This window comes from Ostrea edulis, chromosome 4 (genome assembly GCF_947568905.1).
Source record: "Ostrea edulis chromosome 4, xbOstEdul1.1, whole genome shotgun sequence".
Taxonomy (NCBI): domain Eukaryota; kingdom Metazoa; phylum Mollusca; class Bivalvia; order Ostreida; family Ostreidae; genus Ostrea; species Ostrea edulis.
This window is the reverse complement of record NC_079167.1, coordinates 80,758,014-80,776,950: the sequence shown is the minus strand read 5'-3', so window position 1 is coordinate 80,776,950 and position 18,937 is coordinate 80,758,014. Positions and strand designations below refer to the sequence as shown.

At 34.8% G+C, this 18,937-nt stretch overlaps 1 protein-coding gene across 3 annotated transcripts; it reads left to right on the top strand.

Annotated features, from left to right (window-relative positions):
* Positions 1 to 494: 494 nt before the first annotated feature.
* Positions 495 to 18,838, top strand: LOC125671956 (leucine-rich repeat-containing protein 74A-like). Of its 3 annotated transcripts, none has more exons than XM_048907959.2 (13): positions 495 to 2,602; positions 7,525 to 7,612; positions 7,884 to 8,059; positions 9,553 to 9,660; positions 10,617 to 10,710; positions 13,604 to 13,653; positions 13,755 to 13,836; positions 15,050 to 15,135; positions 15,331 to 15,525; positions 16,014 to 16,109; positions 16,901 to 17,161; positions 17,511 to 17,596; positions 17,893 to 18,838. In XM_048907959.2, exons 1-13 carry the CDS (start codon positions 2,594 to 2,596, stop codon positions 17,978 to 17,980), a joined length of 1,419 nt encoding a protein of 472 aa, XP_048763916.2. In that variant the 5' UTR covers positions 495 to 2,593; the 3' UTR covers positions 17,981 to 18,838. The 3 variants fall into 3 exon arrangements, with proteins under 3 accessions (XP_048763916.2, XP_048763915.2, XP_048763914.2); XM_048907958.2 differs by lacking the exon at positions 495 to 2,602 and adding an exon at positions 2,806 to 3,001; XM_048907957.2 differs by lacking the exon at positions 495 to 2,602 and adding an exon at positions 7,304 to 7,450.
* Positions 18,839 to 18,937: the final 99 nt, after the last annotated feature.

The following is an 18,937-nucleotide window of genomic DNA, read 5'->3' as shown; positions in this document are numbered from 1 at the left end:
AGAACAAGTTATATATATTCCAAACTGCATTTTTTGTTAGACGTTTATAACACTAATTAACACAACTAATGCGTTTCCAAACTGCATCGAAGCTATTTTGAAAATTACAAAATATTGATGGACTTAGGACAGAAAACATCGTTGTTTGGATTTTTTAAAATAGGTGTGGTGGAGTTTAAAAAACATGTAACATCTTTAATAAAATAGTGTTAGAATATTTAAAAAATGCAGTTTGACCAATCGTTATTTTATTTAAAAATACAACATGTATTTTAACTCTTAAAAAAAGGGGGGGGGGGGGGGTGCTATGAACGTTTTGTTTATGTCCCAGTAATCTCGCACTTTCTCGCGAGACTTGTGCATTTTCTTACCAATGACGCACAAGAGTCATCAAAGCGCGATAACTCTAACGAGCTGGTAATGAGAAGTATTGTCTAGTTTGTTCGATCTCAGTCAGAACGCTAGGAATCATATATTCATGTAATAAATGATGGTATTAGCCCTCGGTTAGAAAAGCACTTGAACAGAAAAAAGGAAGGAAAAATGAATGCATGAGTTGATATATATATTTGGCTTAGTTTCATTGTAATACGTACAAATATATCATTCTAAATAAATTAAAAAAAAAAAAAAAACAACAAACAAAAAAAAAAAACCCCAAACAAACCAAGGGACCTGTAAATTTTCAATGATGTTCAAATTAAATTGAAATATGTACCCCCTCCCTATATACATGTAACTCTATACAATTACCAATTTCTCCCACTGATTTGGACTTAATTGAGAAATCATGAGAATACATTACATTCCATACGATAAATAGTACTCATTCTACTTATAAAAATGAAATTTTAGTTTTCATCATTTTTGAAAAAAAAAAGTTTGTGCAGCAAGTTTCGCTAACCCGAACTGTAGTGAAAATCAACGATATCTCTGTCGGCCCTACTAAACAGAGAACCCTAGAGTCGATATCTCTGTCGGTCCTACTAAACAGAGAACTATAGAGTCGATATCTCTGTCAACCCTACTAAACAGAGAACACGAATCGATATCTCTGTCAACCCTACTAAACAGAGAACTATAGAGTTGATATCTCTGTCAACCCTGCTAAACAGAGAACCCTAAAGTCGATATCTCTGCCGGCCCTACTAAACAGAGAACTCCAGTAAAGATATCTCTGTCGGCCCTACTAAATAGAGAACCCCAGAGATAACCCTGGAGATTTTTAACTATTACAAGTGTGTACGTAGATTGGTTGACTAGAGTAGTTATTGATGATAGTTCAAATATTAATCAAACTAAGAAATTTCGATCCATTTATTGCCCGTTTTATTCATTTTATTAAAGATATTACACTCTCCCTTTGTCGCTCTCTCTCTTATTTCTGTAATATTCTGTGTTCATAGTATATATAAAATCGTGATCTATCAAACAGCACCATTTGTCAAGAAGCTAAATTTTCATATGTCCAAACAAAAAAAAATAATTCTGGAAAATATGAATTACAAAGGAACTTTTGAGTTCTTTAGGTAACAGAAATTAACGAGCGGCGAAAGTGGGCGTTTTTCTCCAATAAAATGGGTTATAGATGGATGAAAAGTCGTTAGTTTGATTGTACTATTATCAATAATCCATGTAGTTAAACAGTCTACCCATTTGAAATAATATAAAAATCCCCAGGACTCTTTCCAGTTCTCTAAGGTTCGCTGTTTAGCAAGACCCTGTCTCTGTTGCACTTTGTAACAGCAGGTTATGGAACGTACACGTGTACTATTAAAAGGATCTGTCGTCTTCTGGAGATTACAATATAAGACATACGTTCCAAAAACCTTGATTAGGAAGTTCTCTTTTGACAATAGCTAAGGTGAAATAAGCGAGAAAGTAACAAATAATTTGACGGTGGGGTATTTTTTTTTTACTTGTACAAGGAGTAGAGAAAAACTTTTTAAAAGTCTGCAATAATCAGACGAAGAGATCAATGATCTGTGTTCTTACACCCCCCTTTAAAAACGTACATCATGAGATTCAAACAGACTGCAAATTCTTTCTCAAATTTAAAATTCAGTTTGTGGGTTTTGTAGCAGGCACTGAGCAATATAGCGGCCCTAGAGACAAGATTGTTCTTAGGCACAAAGGCTCTATTTAAACGAATCCATTGTTATCTTCCACTGATCTGTTAGCTCCGCATCAAAACAATAATTAATTTAAAATACGAGTCAATTTCAGATTAATTTGGTTCCCAAGGGGGTATTCAAATATTCGGGGGTATGGACGTTTCTTATTTGAAATATGGTAAAAAGAAAATCGAATTATTTATTGCAATCAGTATTATTTCTATTTAAATTATTTCATTCTTTTTCCCCTACGCATAAACATAAATATATCTTAATTGTTTTGTTACAACTCCCCTATCCAACCCCAGTAGCAGTTTAACCGTTTTAAAAATGAATTTCTGTATCATTGCAAAGCAAATGTGTTCATTAAAATGGAGGTCCATAAACCTAAATGAGAAGTACAACGGAATTAGATGAATATTGGTTTTGCTTGTTACCGGTGTCAAAGGTCGGGTGGCCTTCTAGTGGATTAAGAAACAATGGAGGAGGTAAGATTAAATCCATATTTACAAATCTGGAAATAAAGACCACTCTGGCTGAAAGTATTTAATATTAATCCCGTGTTTTAGTACACAGTAATCACATGCATACATATATCAAAGGAATGCGCCCAGCGCTACGGCACCCCCATCTTGTCGGAGAAATGAAAGAATTCATATTTGTTTTTGGAATATGAAAATATTGACCCAGAAATCTCTCACAGATGCTAGTAAATAGTTAGAAAAGAAGGTACATTAGTACAATATTTATTCCGTGATCATTGGGAATAAAATGGAGAAATTAGATTCGTAAAACTGTGACCACAAGCACTAATGGCGAGCGTAAAGGCAGAGTACATCGGTACCACCACCGCACGTTTCACACCCGATAAAAAGGCGATTTCAAAGGTGAGTTACGATCAGTGAAAATCGTAGTGACTCTAGTCAGAATTGTGGTATATGTTTTTATTGTAAATTTCAAGTTGGAATATCCAGAAAACATAGTAACGGATCACACAACGCCTTTGCGGATAGATATAAATTCGATATCCACGTGAACTTTCAGTTTGTGTTATTCGAACAGTGGAGCAAGTGGTATAAAAGGTCATCTCTCTTAGGCTGAAATATTATACTGAAACAACGATTAATCCGGAACAGTTATAATGAGTTGCCAATAACACCAAGGTGTTTTACATAATCTGTACCAGTTCATGAATGAAGATGTCAATTATCACCTTGATAGACATTTAAATTCACGATAAGTCCTAACCAGATGCTGTCATCAGACAGTAATACAATGTATGTCATAATGTACCCGCACGCAAGTGTTTGTCTTTAGATAAACTCTAGATCCGTTCTACTTGTGTAACTAACAAAGACAACACGATAGTTACCATTTAACATACTCTATATCATTATTGCTGCATATGTCAGGATGCATTGAATATTCTGATGAACAAGTGCCCCGGGGTCATCCCAACCTCCATTAAACACTTGTATCTTTAAAATGGTTTAGATTCCAACCCTTAAAACAAATACATTCGTGTTGCACATGCCAATGCACATGCACTGAGCATCAGATTTTTGTTTGTCATTTTCCCCTTTAAAGATGAAAGAAAATTCAAAAAAACTTACTGCGCATCTATAGGGCACAATCAATAATCCCCTTAAAGATTAGTTGGCTACTAAATAAAATGTAAGAGGGGTTCTGGGAACCAGGTTTTTTTGTTTTTTTGTATAGAAAAACATCGCTTTTAAACCAGGAGGAAAATGAAAATTCCGAAACCTTATTGTACATCTATAGGACACCATCAATAATCTTTCAAAAAAAAAGATTTGCTACTGAGGAGTTCTGACAACCAGGCTTTGTAGAAAAACGTCGTTTTCGACCCCTGTTTGGCCCCCATGGTGAAAATGAAAATTCCGAAACCTTATTCCACATCTACAGGATACCACCAGTCATGTAACCTTATTCCACATCTACAGGATACCACCAGTCATCTTTCAAACTATGATTTGGCTACTGCGTAAATTGTATTACATGTACTTCTGGGAACCAGTTTTTATTTTTGAAAAAAACCCAACCCAAACCCACATCATTTTTAAATCCTGGGGTAAAATTGTAAATTTCAAACCTTATTGCACATCTACAGGAAAGCGCCTATCACATTCCAAGCGATTAATTGTTTACTGCTTAAAATAAAAGTAGAGTTTGAGGAGGAAGAAAAAAAGTGTGACAGACGGACGAACGGAACTGGGTAACAACGATAAACACGAACTTTTTAAAAAAGAGTATGGGTATAAAATGCTGCATATAAATTTATCTAGCCTTGCAATTAATGTTTAAAGAGTAGAATGTCTCATTTTACATGTTGTAGTGACCCTTTCTGCAATTCTACACCAAATTCAACATCGTATTCTTGAATGAAATCATGTCAGCACGCTCAGACATCTATCTTGCTTAGTGTTGATAGAAAAATAGACAATTCTTAGTGCCATGGCTCGGACATGATGGGTGTAACCTGTATTTGATATACAAAGTAGCTAAACGTTCGCTATACACTGTACCGTTGAACTATGGACAAGGATTTTTAATCTAAACATATTTTATTGATAAACTAAAAATTATCGGCAACGGCCACAGCCTATGCAGACCCTCTCCCAAAGAGGACAATAATGTACTAGAGTTTGAAATCATTTCATTTATTAGTATTTAACTTTAATACGATAGATTTGGCTCTTCTTTGTAAACTCACTCAGAAGACCAACCAATTCATCTATAGATATGTATATTCATACATTGTAACTTGAAATCAGGCGAGCTTATGCGCCTAAGGAAACCTGTGTCTGAACAGAAGTAACAGCTAGGGGGCGACTTAGGTTGATACCAGAGTTAGTAAGGTAAACATTCCAACGTTCTTTCTTACTCTCTTGTACAATACTCCAACCAATCACATCCGTCGTTTTAAAACTGACACATGCGAAATATTATTACAAGAGCGACATATTGCTACCACACTTAGAAGGCAGGGTTACTTGGGTAGAGTTCAAATGTCACAATTAATACGTCATAAAAGAGTTGAAACTCTCTCCGTTCGATTGCAGCTTGTGCAACCCAAGTTCGTACTGGGGTATAAACCAAAGTCGCCAAGGGAGATAGTGTCGAACTTACCCGTAACTTGTTAAGATATTAGACACATATAATACATAATCATTGATATATAATTAATATATGAAGTAAACAATCTCCTGTGTACTGAGTGAGACTGACTTTACCTATACTGTCTCATTTATTAGTCGCTGTGTAAAGCCACCCCTTGTATGACAATTGGGCAAGTTGTTTCTGGAAAGAAAGCAAAAGTAACCTTCATTGACTTTCAACATCTTCCGTGACCTTGACCTTAGTGACATAATAATAATAATGATTGGTTTTATATAGCACTTTTTCCAGCGTATGCTGCTCAAAGCGCTTTACAATACATTATTACCCCGACACACCTTATATCAATCTAGAACTTTCTCAGTTTCCTGGGAAGCATACAGTGCAAGCTGCCGTTACAGGCACTAGAGCACTAACCTTCTAACAATATCTTTCAGTCTATAGCCAGGTACCCCTTTTACACTTGGGTGGAGTGAGGAAATTCATGGTATGTGCCTTTCCCAAGGACAGTCTAGACAATAATTCACCTTTCAGTCATACGAATAACGAACTTCAATTTGAAATCATTCCATGCAAGAAAACACAAAAATTGAGTCCGGACTTGATTTCAAAATTTCATTGCCCTATGCCCCCAAACATTTATCGATATGTCCTTGAACAAGAGTCACACCTAATTTATGGACAGCCAGAAGTCCTCCATTTGTCGTCATAACAGTGAGGGGAGCAGAAGTTACACGTACAGTGTAGATAGTATTTGTGACAGATAGACAATCGAGTCTACAGGGGTGAGGGATCCAGCATTTCTTCACGAGCGAGGGTCTTACCTGCGTGCAGGAAGTGGTCCAATCATTCGTTCATTTAATGCCCTTTAAAAATTTGCATCAAAATATTCGTGCGCATGCTCCACCCTTTTGAGAGACAAGTACCGGATCAGAATCAGTGAATGAGGAGGCCATTTATCTCTATTGGCTAGAAAATTATGCTTCTAGAACGAATTCAAAACTGTTCCAAAATTTTCCTCTTTGTACAATGATAGAAACAATGTGGTGTGCCACTATTCTGAAACATGATTATGAATTAGGGTTATTTGAAATCACCCATCCCCATATAGAATAGAATAGATTTATTTCTAATCCAGAGCCCCAAACAGGCCATAAGGAGATGTTACAGACGTAAGGGCAGAAAACCATAAGACTGAGTTATCATGAATTGAAACAGGACAAAATTATATTGGACAAGAAGGAATGAGTCACTGCCCCCGATATAGTTATTATATGAAGTATAGAAAACGATAAAATCTTTGTGTTATTTAAACAAACTAACAGATATATTGAGCAACTGAAATCTACACAACAGAGAGGTTATTTACCTATTTATTACTATTTTAATCTTGTAAACTCTACAACAAAATGCAATCTTTCTACAGCCAATCTTAAGTGACCATAAACTGATTCTAAACCCAGTTGAAACCCAAAGTCAGCAATGGTTGATTTAACCGAACGAACAGATAATCGCATAACATATTTCAATATAAAGTGTGTTTACCGTGTCTTCAAAACACTCAGTCTCAGTGACCACATTTACATGTAGTGTAACTGTAAAAAATAATTTAAATTTAGATTAGATTCAGTCATTGATATACATAGAAACCGCGCGCTGGGTTTCTCAAGGAATATATCATAACGGTACACTTTTAAATACACCGAGCCTAGGTCTGAAATATCTCACTAATTCCCAATAATACACAAATGCTTGTTCCAAAAGTATTAAAGCCAAGCTTAAGAAAATGTATAAGTGTTTGATTAATAAACACTTTCCCCGCCCCACACATTTAATAGATGCCAGACTTCTACTCTTGTTGTATTCAGTCTGTGAAATTAAATATTGTCCCGTCAGTCGTGGAACAAAGTCTGTGTTCTTATTTATCAAAAAGAGTGAATCCTTGACGCTTGGCATGTCGGATTATGATTTAATAAAGTTCATTATCAAACAACTTTCAAAAACGTATTTATAAGAATTATTTTTCGTTATGTCAAGATCTGGCTAAGTTCATATCAGGATCTGGTTGGACTGATAACACTGCAATGGATTCCTCGCACTACACGGACGATTTTCTGCTTACCCGGTTTTTGTCTTTCGTTAATGCTCGGTCTAGTACCAAAGACTCCTTCGTGTCCCTGTCCCTCAGCAAGTGCGAGGTAGACTATGATGGAAGTAAGATTTTCTCTGATCAGCAAATGTAACATGTGTTCAAATGTGTCTAATTTTTCAGGTCTTCTCCAAGGGTTCCTCTCGCGGTACACCAGTCAAAACTCGAGTAGGCATCGAGGATGACCAGGAGACAGTTTTGGATATATCAGGTAAAGTCGATAACTTGTGTATTTCATTTTTATTTTGAGAGCATAGATAAAGCAATATTACCAGATGTGATTAGAATTCAAACATTTATTCATATTGTGCTTTGTCGCGTTTTACATATGTTAATTTTTACAACGATTTTCCAATAACTATGCGATATTTGCTTTAAAGAATTTGTTCTCATGAAGTACCAAACGTTCTGATTGGATGTTTAATATTTCCCTTACGTAGATCTACGTTTGATTGAGCGTTTGATTTTTTTTTTTAATTTAGTACCACATGTTCCTTACGATGATACCGGAAGGAGAACGTACGAGAAGATTTGTCAGAAACTGGGCGTGGTCCCTTCCTCCAAAATTCTGAAGAAGTTGGCGGAGTCACCGAACATTGACGTCAAACACTACGGACTGGGACCCAAGGGGACAATGGCGGTATCAGTGGCTCTAGTGGTGAGTGAGTTGGACTTCTTGAATATTCACGAGTACCTACTTAATTTATGCACATACTGACCTGGAGGAAAACTGTATCAAGACATATTTTGCGAAGTTAATTTTTCGTGGTTTAAGAAATCGCAAGACAATGGGATTTCGTGATAACCAATAAATTAAACAATATAATGAATTATCTATCTTTGTTACATATACTCCCTCATTTATCAATGTTTCATTTATTTACAAATCGTGGAGGTCATGTATATGCAGTTATTATATACTTTCAATTCCATGCCCGCAAACATTCCGACCCGCAAACATTACGTCACAATCAATACACAAGCAAATTACTACGCCGTTAATTTTCAAATTATTCGTGTTTTTCATCTTTTACTCAGTTAAACCGATAAAGAAATTTTTAAAAATAAAATTATTGTTAGTTTCTAAATGAAATTGAAAGTATATAATAAAAAGGTTATATACTTTGTATGGGAAAATATGACTTCTGCGGACGTCTACGCGCCAAAAAACTCGGTCGTCATATTTTCCCATACAAATTCTATAACCTATAAGTATGTTCATAATACGAAAAATAACACCCCCCCCCAAAAAAAAAAGAGATGAAACCAACAATATGAAAAAATAATGATAAAATAAAATTAAAGAAATATAAATCCAACAGGTAAATTAGAAAGAACAATCCTTCCCCACAAAGAAGCTGTTATACAATGGTTATAGGTAACCCACTAATGCATAATATCATTTTGAATTTTATTCATTTATCAGTTCATGTATGTATCAATGTATCATTTGTTTTGAATTCAATGTTTGAATTGTTTTCTAGTCAGAAGAAGTCATAAATAATTCAATATTATGTTGTGAATTTAAAGAATTTGAATGATATCGACAAGGTCTGCGGCAAAAGAACCTACATGTGTTCATAGTTTTTAAAACTCTATATAAAACATGTCCATTAATCAGAAATCCACTGTAAAAATATTGTAAACAAGTTCCTTTTGCATGGTCGTCGTATAAATACGAAATTGATCCCATATTAAAAGAATTTTTAAACTTAAAATGGTTGTCTGTTTGATCTAAGGCACTACAAAGTTGAGGTAAAAATGAAGACTCGGTCAATACTTCGATATGTCGAAGGTACTATATAAAAATATGTACTTAATAAAAATAAAAGGCATATGTGAGCATATTAAGCTGGTAATTGTTCAGAAAGTTTCCTTGAGTTCGCAGTTCCAGCACGACTTACAGGGATGTGGCGCAGAATTGTTTTGAACAAAAAAGATAACTAAATGTATCGATGGCCAAGCACACACAGAATGAGCGGAAATCCAAATTACAACGGGCAATATCGTGGGTCAGAACGTGGTCCACAGGCAATAATATTGTCACATTGATATTTGATAGAAACTACAGATATCTAGTTCAAAGTGCACAGACCAAAAGTGAAAATACTGCTGATGAGAATAAGCCTGAGGAATATTTTATTTTGTCAGATCAACTCCACAGTCACAACATTAAATATCAGTGGTAACAACATCGACAAGACGGGGATACTGTACATCCAGAGAATGATGGAAGAGAACCTCACTATCACAGACCTGGTAGGACGACAAACAGAAAGTCCCCGAATTAACCTAATTATTGTCAGATCTGTAGCATACAGAAAGTCCCCGAATTAACCTAATTATTCTCAGATCTGTAGCATACAGAAAGTCCCCAAATTAACCTAATTATTGTCAGATCTGTAGCATACAGCAAGTCCCCAAATTAACCAAATTATTGTCAGATCTGTAGCATACAGCAAGTCCCCAAATTAACCTAATTATTGTCAGATCATATTACAGCATACAGAAAGTCCCCAAATTAACCTAATTACTGTCAGATCTGTAGCATACAGAAAATCCCCAAATTAACCTAATTACTGTCAGATCACATTATAGCATACAGCAAGTCCCCAAATTCAGATCACATAGACTAATATAACATACAGAAAGTCCCCAAATTCAGATCACATAGACTATTATAACATACAGAAAACCTCCAAATTCAGATCACATAGACTATTATAACATACAGAAAATCTCCAAATTCAGATCACATAGACTATTATAACATACAGAAAATCTCCAAATTATCCTAATTACTGTCAGATCACATTACAGCATACAGCAAGTCCCCAAATTCAGATCACATAGAATATTATAGCATACATCTCCTTAATACTTACCATCCTTGTGTTGTTTTTTAAAGTTAAAAGCATTAATTATAAGAAAATTTTGATATCTTGTAAGAGTATATATTTATGTGAATTCGAATTCTACAAATCGGTTTTTTTTTGACAATTAAAGTATACCAGATATATATTAAAGTTTTAAAATGAAGGTGTGTTTTGGTTATATATGAAAAAACTGCGCATGATCCAGTGTCACACTGTATGAATACCACAGCGCATGCACATGTTAATCAGCGAAAGTACAAAATTTAAAGTACACGTGAACCTTAAGTCTTTATCAAAATGATTTTACAAGTGATTAACTTTGATTTTTTTTTTCTACAGGACGTGTCCGATAATCATTTAAAAACATTTGGAGCCAAAGCAATAGGAATGATGTTGCACGACAACAAAGGGATCAAGAGGCTAAACATAGCAGGTAATGATTGTTACCCAAAAAACATAGCTCAGGTAATAATTGTTACCCAATAAACATAGCAGGTAATGATTGTTACCCAATAAACAAAGCTCAGGGGGTGATTGTTACCCAATAAACATAGCTCAGGTAATGATTGTTACATGATAAACATAGCTCAGGTAATGATTGTTACTCAATAAACATAGCTCAGGTGATGATTGTTACTCAATAAACATAGCTCAGGTAATGATTGTTACCCAATAAACATAGCTCAGGTGATGATTGTTACTCAATAAACATAGCTCAGGTAATGATTGTTACTCAATAAACATAGCTCAGGTGATGATTGTTACCCAATAAACATAGCTCAGGTAATGATTGTTACTCAATAAACATAGCAGGTATTGATTGTTACCCAATAAACATAGCTCAGGTAATGATTGTTACTCAATAAACATAGCAGGTAATGATTGTTACTCAATAAACACAGCAGGTAATGATTGTTACCCAATAAACATAGCTCAGGTAATGATTGTTACTCAATAAACATAGCAGGTAATGATTGTTACTCAATAAACACAGCAGGTAATGATTGTTTCCCAATAAACATAGCTCAGGTAATGATTGTTACCCAATAAACATAGCAGGTAATGATTGTTTCCCAATCAACATAGCTCAGGTAATGATTGTTAACCAATTAACATAGCTCAGGTAATAATTGTTACCTAATACACGTAGCTCAGGTAATAATTGTTACTCAATAAACACAGCAGGTAATAATTGTTACTCAATAAACACAGCAGGTAATGATTGTTACCCAATAAACATAGCTCAGGTGATGATTGTTACTCAATAAACATAGCTCAGGTAATGATTGTTACTCAATAAACATAGCTCAGGTGATGATTGTTACCCAATAAACATAGCTCAGGTAATGATTGTTACTCAATAAACATAGCAGGTAATGATTGTTACCCAATAAACATAGCTCAGGTAATGATTGTTACTCAATAAACACAGCAGGTAATGATTGTTACTCAATAAACACAGCAGGTAATGATTGTTACCCAATAAACATAGCTCAGGTGATGATTGTTACCCAATAAACATAGCTCAGGTAATGATTGTTACCCAATAAACATAGCTCAGGTAATGATTGTTACCCAATAAACATAACTCAGGTAATGATTGTTACCCAATAAACATAGCAGGTAATGATTGTTACCCAATAAACATAGCTCAGGTAATGATTGTTTCCCAATAAACATAGCAGGTAATGATTGTTTCCCAATAAACATAGCTCAGGTAATGATTGTTACCCAATAAACATAGCAGGTAATGATTGTTTCCCAATCAACATAGCTCAGGTAATGATTGTTAACCAATTAACATAGCTCAGGTAATAATTGTTACCTAATACACGTAGCTCAGGTAATGTTTGTTACCTATAATAAACAATGCACGTAATGAATGTAAATATAGCATGATTGATTGTGTATTGTTTAACGTCCCTCTCGAGAATCTTTCACTCCTATGGAGACGTCACCATTGCTGATGAAGGGCTACAAAATTCGGGCCTTTGCTCGGGGCTTACAGCCTTTGAGCAGGGAGGGATCTTTATCGTGTCGCACCTGCTGTGGCACGGGGCATTGGTTTTTGCGATCTCATCCGAAGGCCTGCTCTATTAATTCGCCTTTTACGACAAGCAGGGGGTACTGAGGACCTATTCCAACGCGGATCCCCACGGGAGAAATATAGCTTGTAATGATTATAAATGTTATTTGATATATAGCAAGTAAGAGTTTTTTATATTGTTATCTAATGAAGTTAGCAGGTGTTAGCTATAATAGATATAGAAAGTAATTTATAAATGCATTGCACTTAGTACATGTAATTCTCTAATAAACATAGCAGGTAATATTTCAATGATCTCTAATAAACATAGCAGGTAATATTTCAATGATCTCTAATTAATATAGTACTTAGGCAATAAACATAGCAGGTGATATTAACGTTCTCTAATAAACATACCAGTTAAAAATGTTTTGTAACATGTCTTATGGAACACAGGCGTACGAAAACTTCACATCATTTCATAAAAACCTCCCTTCTCGCGACAACCAAATCAGAAAATCAAATATTTAGGAAGTTAAAAGGCTTCGTTACAGTTGTTCAATTGTACACACGCTTGAGAATTTTAAATAAATAGTTAACAAGGGATGTCAACTTCACGTGCAGATAAAGTTTATTTAAGTACATTAGCAAGGCTTACGTCGAGCGGCTTAGAATAATTTGAAACCTTTCGTAGATCTAGTTACAATTAATTTACTTTCATCTTTAATTAGCATTTTATCAATTGCTAATAAGAATTATGGAAGCATTTCTACTGAGAGTGTTTATCATCATGGACAGTACATCTTCTCTTGTTGTTGATATTTTAACATGAAAAAATGCGATCAGTGAAACATACCTTCACAAGCCTCTTGTTTAAAAATGACACAATAAGTAAGCGCAATATCATTTTAAAGGATATTTTTATGTTTTATATAGTGTAGTATCATGGCGGTTACTATTTCAAGCACCTAGTCTTCAATCAGGTCTTGGGTATTGTAGCATGATTGTATCTATTTAGGAGAAAATCAATCTCCTACTGGAAGGACAGTGGACACTAGATATATGTAACAGATTCTGTTAATAGTTTCTAAAGGCCTCATTATTTATAAGATTTTTTTTTTTACCTGTTATGACTTCCCTTGGAATTTACCCTCAGTCTTGCATTAGAACTGATAGATTTAATTTCTTTGCAGTAAAGTCCCCTAAAATATCCCAATAAATTGTCATGACATTTATTCACTGTATTATATGGTATATTTCGAAATTTTTCATATCACATCATATTTGTTTCATATTGCAGGAAACGAATTCACAGATCTGGATGCACCATTTCTTACCAAAGAAATTGAGGTTGTAATTTACATTCATTTCATGAATCTAAAAGGAATTATATTAGAACACCGCAAAAATTTCACCTCAATTCAATAATCTTTTTTTTTTTTTAAATTCAGATCCACCCTGCTCTTGAGTATCTGGACATTAGTCATAACGAGTTTGGAGATTTAGCAGGACCTAGCTTCGAAAAAATGATATGTAAGTTTGTAATTATTACTGCTTTTAATCTTGTTGATTTTACAAATACAGCGGTGGACATAAATCTTGTTTAAAACTCGATTCTGCATGAGAAAAGCAAATGCAAATGCACTTTCACAAAACCTTCCATACCGTTAAATACAGACACGCTATAACACTTATCATATATTCTTAAATTGATGGCTCATTTACCGATAGTAATCCTATTACCAACAGTGACCTTTGCGATAACTTTCGTTCCATTCTTGCATCATCTGATTAGCGCTGTTGATACATATTATACTGGTATATGCATTCTATATAACCCAATATAGGTATTTTATCCTTCTTATATACAATAAAACTTTACTTTCGGAAGGTCGGTGGTCTCTTCCCAGGTACATTGTATCTGGGTTCTCTCTTCCACCAATAAAAACTGGGCGCCACCAGATATAACTGAAAAATTGTTGAGTGTGGCGGAAAAAAATCAAACAATGCAATTAAAACTAATGGGGTTTAGGAGGAAACAAACACAACATATTCTTGATATTTAGCTTGACATTTAGGTATATTGCGGACGTTTTATTTATTAACAATATTCATTTTCATTCATATGTCGATTCGATGTACCCCAGTAAACTTCAAATACACGACACCTGATATTGTATATCTGTTTCACTGATCATAGATGTTAACGACAAACTAACAACTCAATTTAATGATAAAATGAATAACTTTATTAGCTTCTCCATTCTCAACTTCACATATTTATGAAGCAATATTCTTTTTATCAAATGCATGTGATGTTTATGTCTCCTAATTGGTTCAATATGCTTGAGCATGTTTTACGTATGATAAATTTTAAATGGAAGCAGACTACTTACAAAAACTAGTAAGTTGACGTTTAAAGTCAGCAAATTTTGTGGTCGTTATAATGATTATAATGATTTTATTTGCATATACAACCTGTGGTTAAGTCGAATACTGTCCGGCATATTTCATACCAATTGTTAGGCCTCCTTTACATATTGATTTTGACTACAGCATAACTCCGTTTACCTAATCAAGTGACTGGTTAACAGGGAATGTTTATACCTGATCCCACCTCTAATGTTTCATGGGGTCCGTCTTTGCTTTGTTCTTGATTTTGTATTATCTATTGGATTATGAGATTAATTGTTCGTTATCTTCACCTTTTTCATGTTTCAACTTTATATTCATCTGTCTATTTCAGCTGAAAACAACAACATGACAGAGCTGAACATCAGCTGGAATCAGTTCAGAATTCCGGGTGCAAAATGTTTAGCGAGAGGCTTGAGAGTAATTTTATATTATTTTATTCCAATCTCGTGACGACAACGGGACGTTTCACACGACAATCTAAAACGCAAATGCATGCAGTAAAATGCACATCTCTCATCTAAGTAAAACAAATCCCTGGCTCTGTACACGTTGTTTTGAGTTGTTTCAGAAGTTCATGCATAAGTTGTTGACTATCTTATTGATCCTTATCAGGACAACATGAAGTTGAAGTTGGTGAATGCTTCGTGGAATGGTCTCGATGATGAGGGAGCCATGGCGTTTTCCGACTGTCTGGCAAACAACGCCGTGTTGACGGAACTCGATATCTCAAGATCACGCATAGGAAACATGGGTTACGCACAAGTCATGAGAGCCTTAAAGAAAAATGAGGACTTGGAAGTCTTACGGGTAAGTAGTAATGGTGAATAACGGTCTCTAGAATTATTGTGTTTAACCAGCTATACTTATGCTGTGGATAATTGAATTGAAATAACCCTCACAACAAACTGAAATTATACTGTTGGTTAATGGTTGGTGCGTGGGCTTGTGTGTCACTACGTCTTCACGAAGAATTAATTAATTGTTTGAATTCCTTAAAAGTTTCGAGAATACGTTCTAGATGCCAAAACGCCAGTAGATTTCGCTGATATACAGTAAATAGACCTTTGGATACTATGAACAGTGAGATATTTAGTGAAGGTACTTTATCGTGTTGACGCCTATTGAATGAACAATTCTCAAAGGGACTTCAAAAACCCCAAGAACCCCCCCCCCCACCCCCAAACATGAAGTGAGCTCTCTGTACTGATTTGAAATGTACCTTCTGCAATGAGCTCATTCTTAACTTGCATGCGTTGTTAGTCTCATCTGAAGATACATCAAATTTTTATTTTCAGATCGGCAAAAACAACATAACAGAGGAAACAGTAAAGGTGTCGATAGATCTTCTAAAGGAGATGCCATCTCTAGCGCTAGTCGTTCTTGATTTGTCGGTAAGTCTTCTCCCATAAAAAATCATCCAGTTCTAAATGACTCGTTCATAAAAATTAATCATTCACATATATCCGTAAATCTTTTTGCCATTAGTTTCTGAAGGGCCCAGTTCATTAGTTCAGAAACTATTTTGAGTACCTGTATTTTCATTTATTTCCTTCATTGTTATCCGGTAATTTGCAATTGGAAAAATCTCAATCACTGTTTACAATAACGTTTTATGTGTTTGCCTATGGAAGATCTCGATCACTGTTTACAATAACGTTTTCTGTGTTTGCCTATGGAAGATCTCGATCACTGTTTACAATAACATTTTCTATGTTTGCCTTTGGAAGATCTCGATCACTGTTTACAATTACGTTTTATGTGTTTGCCTTTGGAAGATCTCGATTACTGGTTACAATAACATTTTTTGTGTTTGCCTATGGACGATTCTATTCACTGTCACCAGTGACCTCTCTGTATGATTTCCATCACTGTTTACAATTTTGTTTGCATTTGGATGATTTACTTCACTGCTATCAGTGATTGCATTTGGAAGATCTATAATAAGACAGTCACGTGATCAGCACTCGGCTCGATTCGCTTAATTCAGAAAGAATGTGTGTAAAATACAGGTTGTATTTTGGAACTAGTTTCATTTCTATCACTGTAGAGGTTTTTCATATCCTTTATAATCACAACTACCCCGGGTCATCGAATTCACAATGAAGGGCCAAGTACGGCTTTATCGCAGCTAGTTGGAGCTTGGAAAAAGAACATTAATTCATTTAACTTTTATTTGTTCCAGGACGTGATGTTAGGAACAACAGTAGCCAAGGAACTGGAATCTTTGAAGGACACTCATCCTGACTTAGAGGTCATTCACGGATACACAGATTCCTATGGGAAGAGGAAGATGGCCGGTTTTATGGATATGGGAGAGGAGGCTTTGTGGATAATTAAAGAGTTTATTGAGGAGAAGGATTTAACGGTGGCGAAACTCTTTGCAGAGTTTGATGAGGACGGAAGTAACAGTGTGGACTATGACGAATTCCGGCAGGGAATCAAGGCATGGAATATTTCAGTATTTTTAATTCTATACATACAGATCAGGTCCAAGACTCCGTGTTTGTCCTACTCTTAAGTTTGTATTCTTTGTAGGAGTTAAGAGATTGATAATTGTTACGTTGTCTTCTCCTTTTCATCGTAAACACCCTCGCACCAAAACGCCTGTATAAATAACACTAATGAATCGAAAGAAAAAGGAAGTAAAAAGATTATGATTTAAAGTATTGGTGCAATCGTTATTTTCATTCAAATCAAATAGGAAAAGCTTTGAATTTTCGATATACAGATTTATCTGCTCACAGTTCACCCCGAGAATTTCTTTTTGATTTTAACATTTTTCTACGTTTCAGTTAGCTAAGATTCCACTGTCTTCATATCAAGTAGATGCCTTAATCGGCTTTATAGACATTGATGGCGATGGAGATATAGATTTCAGGTTCGTAGATTACAGATATTTCAGATATAACCCGTTATCCTCTGTTAAGGTACTGTAAACAAACTTTTATTCGTGGGTACTTTATTTCGCGATTCACATGTGGTAAACTGGTTCTCGGCGGGTAATTTTCGTGATTGAGCATGTGACAGACATTCAAAAACTGGTTCATGATGAGAAATATTCGCGAAGATGAGGTTCTCACGAATCTCGCTGAATGTTCTCGCATGTGAATAAAAGTTGGTTTACAATATATGGAAGAGTTGGATGAAGCTGGACATACTGTTTCTGTTTTACAGTGAATTAGTATTGACAATGAAAGAAATAACAAAAAAGCGAAAAGAGGAAGATGAACAACGCCAGGCCGAGTCACAGAAACGGAGGTAAAGTCCAGAGGAACATCCAAGTGACATGTATACGTAATTTCCGGTGAATATCAAAACGTGAAGACCTCCGAAAGATATCTTGCCAAAACTTCCTGTAGTCTTTCACCGATTTGAACATACACATGTGACAACCTCCAATTGATTTGCTTTTGAATGTCGTTACACACTGGAGTTTTATGAAGTTGTCTTGACAACAAAATGAAACTGCCATAGCTTACAATATTATGGAAATGATAATCATGTTGTTTATATTTATAAACGTAATTCCAAAATGTTTGAGAGATTAAAAGCCTATGCATTCTTACATGTAATGATGGAATCATAAAATAATTCTGAAGATTACATGTATATATTATGCTTATATGTACATTTCATTACCGTCCCTGAATAAACTCTGAAAACTAAGTGAAAATTGTATTTCATATATCCTAAATACTGTACATGACAACAATTCCTATCGATGTACACATTTGTTAGTGTGAAGCAGCACTTGGGCGTTTATTACACTGTAGTTCATTACACCAAAATTTTATTCAATGGCTCATTAAAACACCTCTTATGAAGTATGATTTTACCATCAAAAAGTATCGATCCTGATCAAAATTGAGAGAAATGACTTAAATAATCATATTGTTGCTAACTGTACATGTATGCACTTTTTATCAAGAAATTAGTTTCCTTTATAAATTCATTAAATTTGTGAACCATTTTACATCAAGGGAAAGTAGTTTTCCGATTACAATGTACTCTATGATTACTCTTTCATAATTCCGATCGGGATCGATACTATTTTCTCTTGGATATATCTAAAATAATGTAATTTCATTTGATTTTCTTTTTAAAATATATTTCTTCGATATTTTTCTTTTCATTGGCCATATATGTACTACTACTTCTATAATACAATTCATGAATAGCCAATTCTCTAAGACATACATTAGATTTCCATTCATTTGTC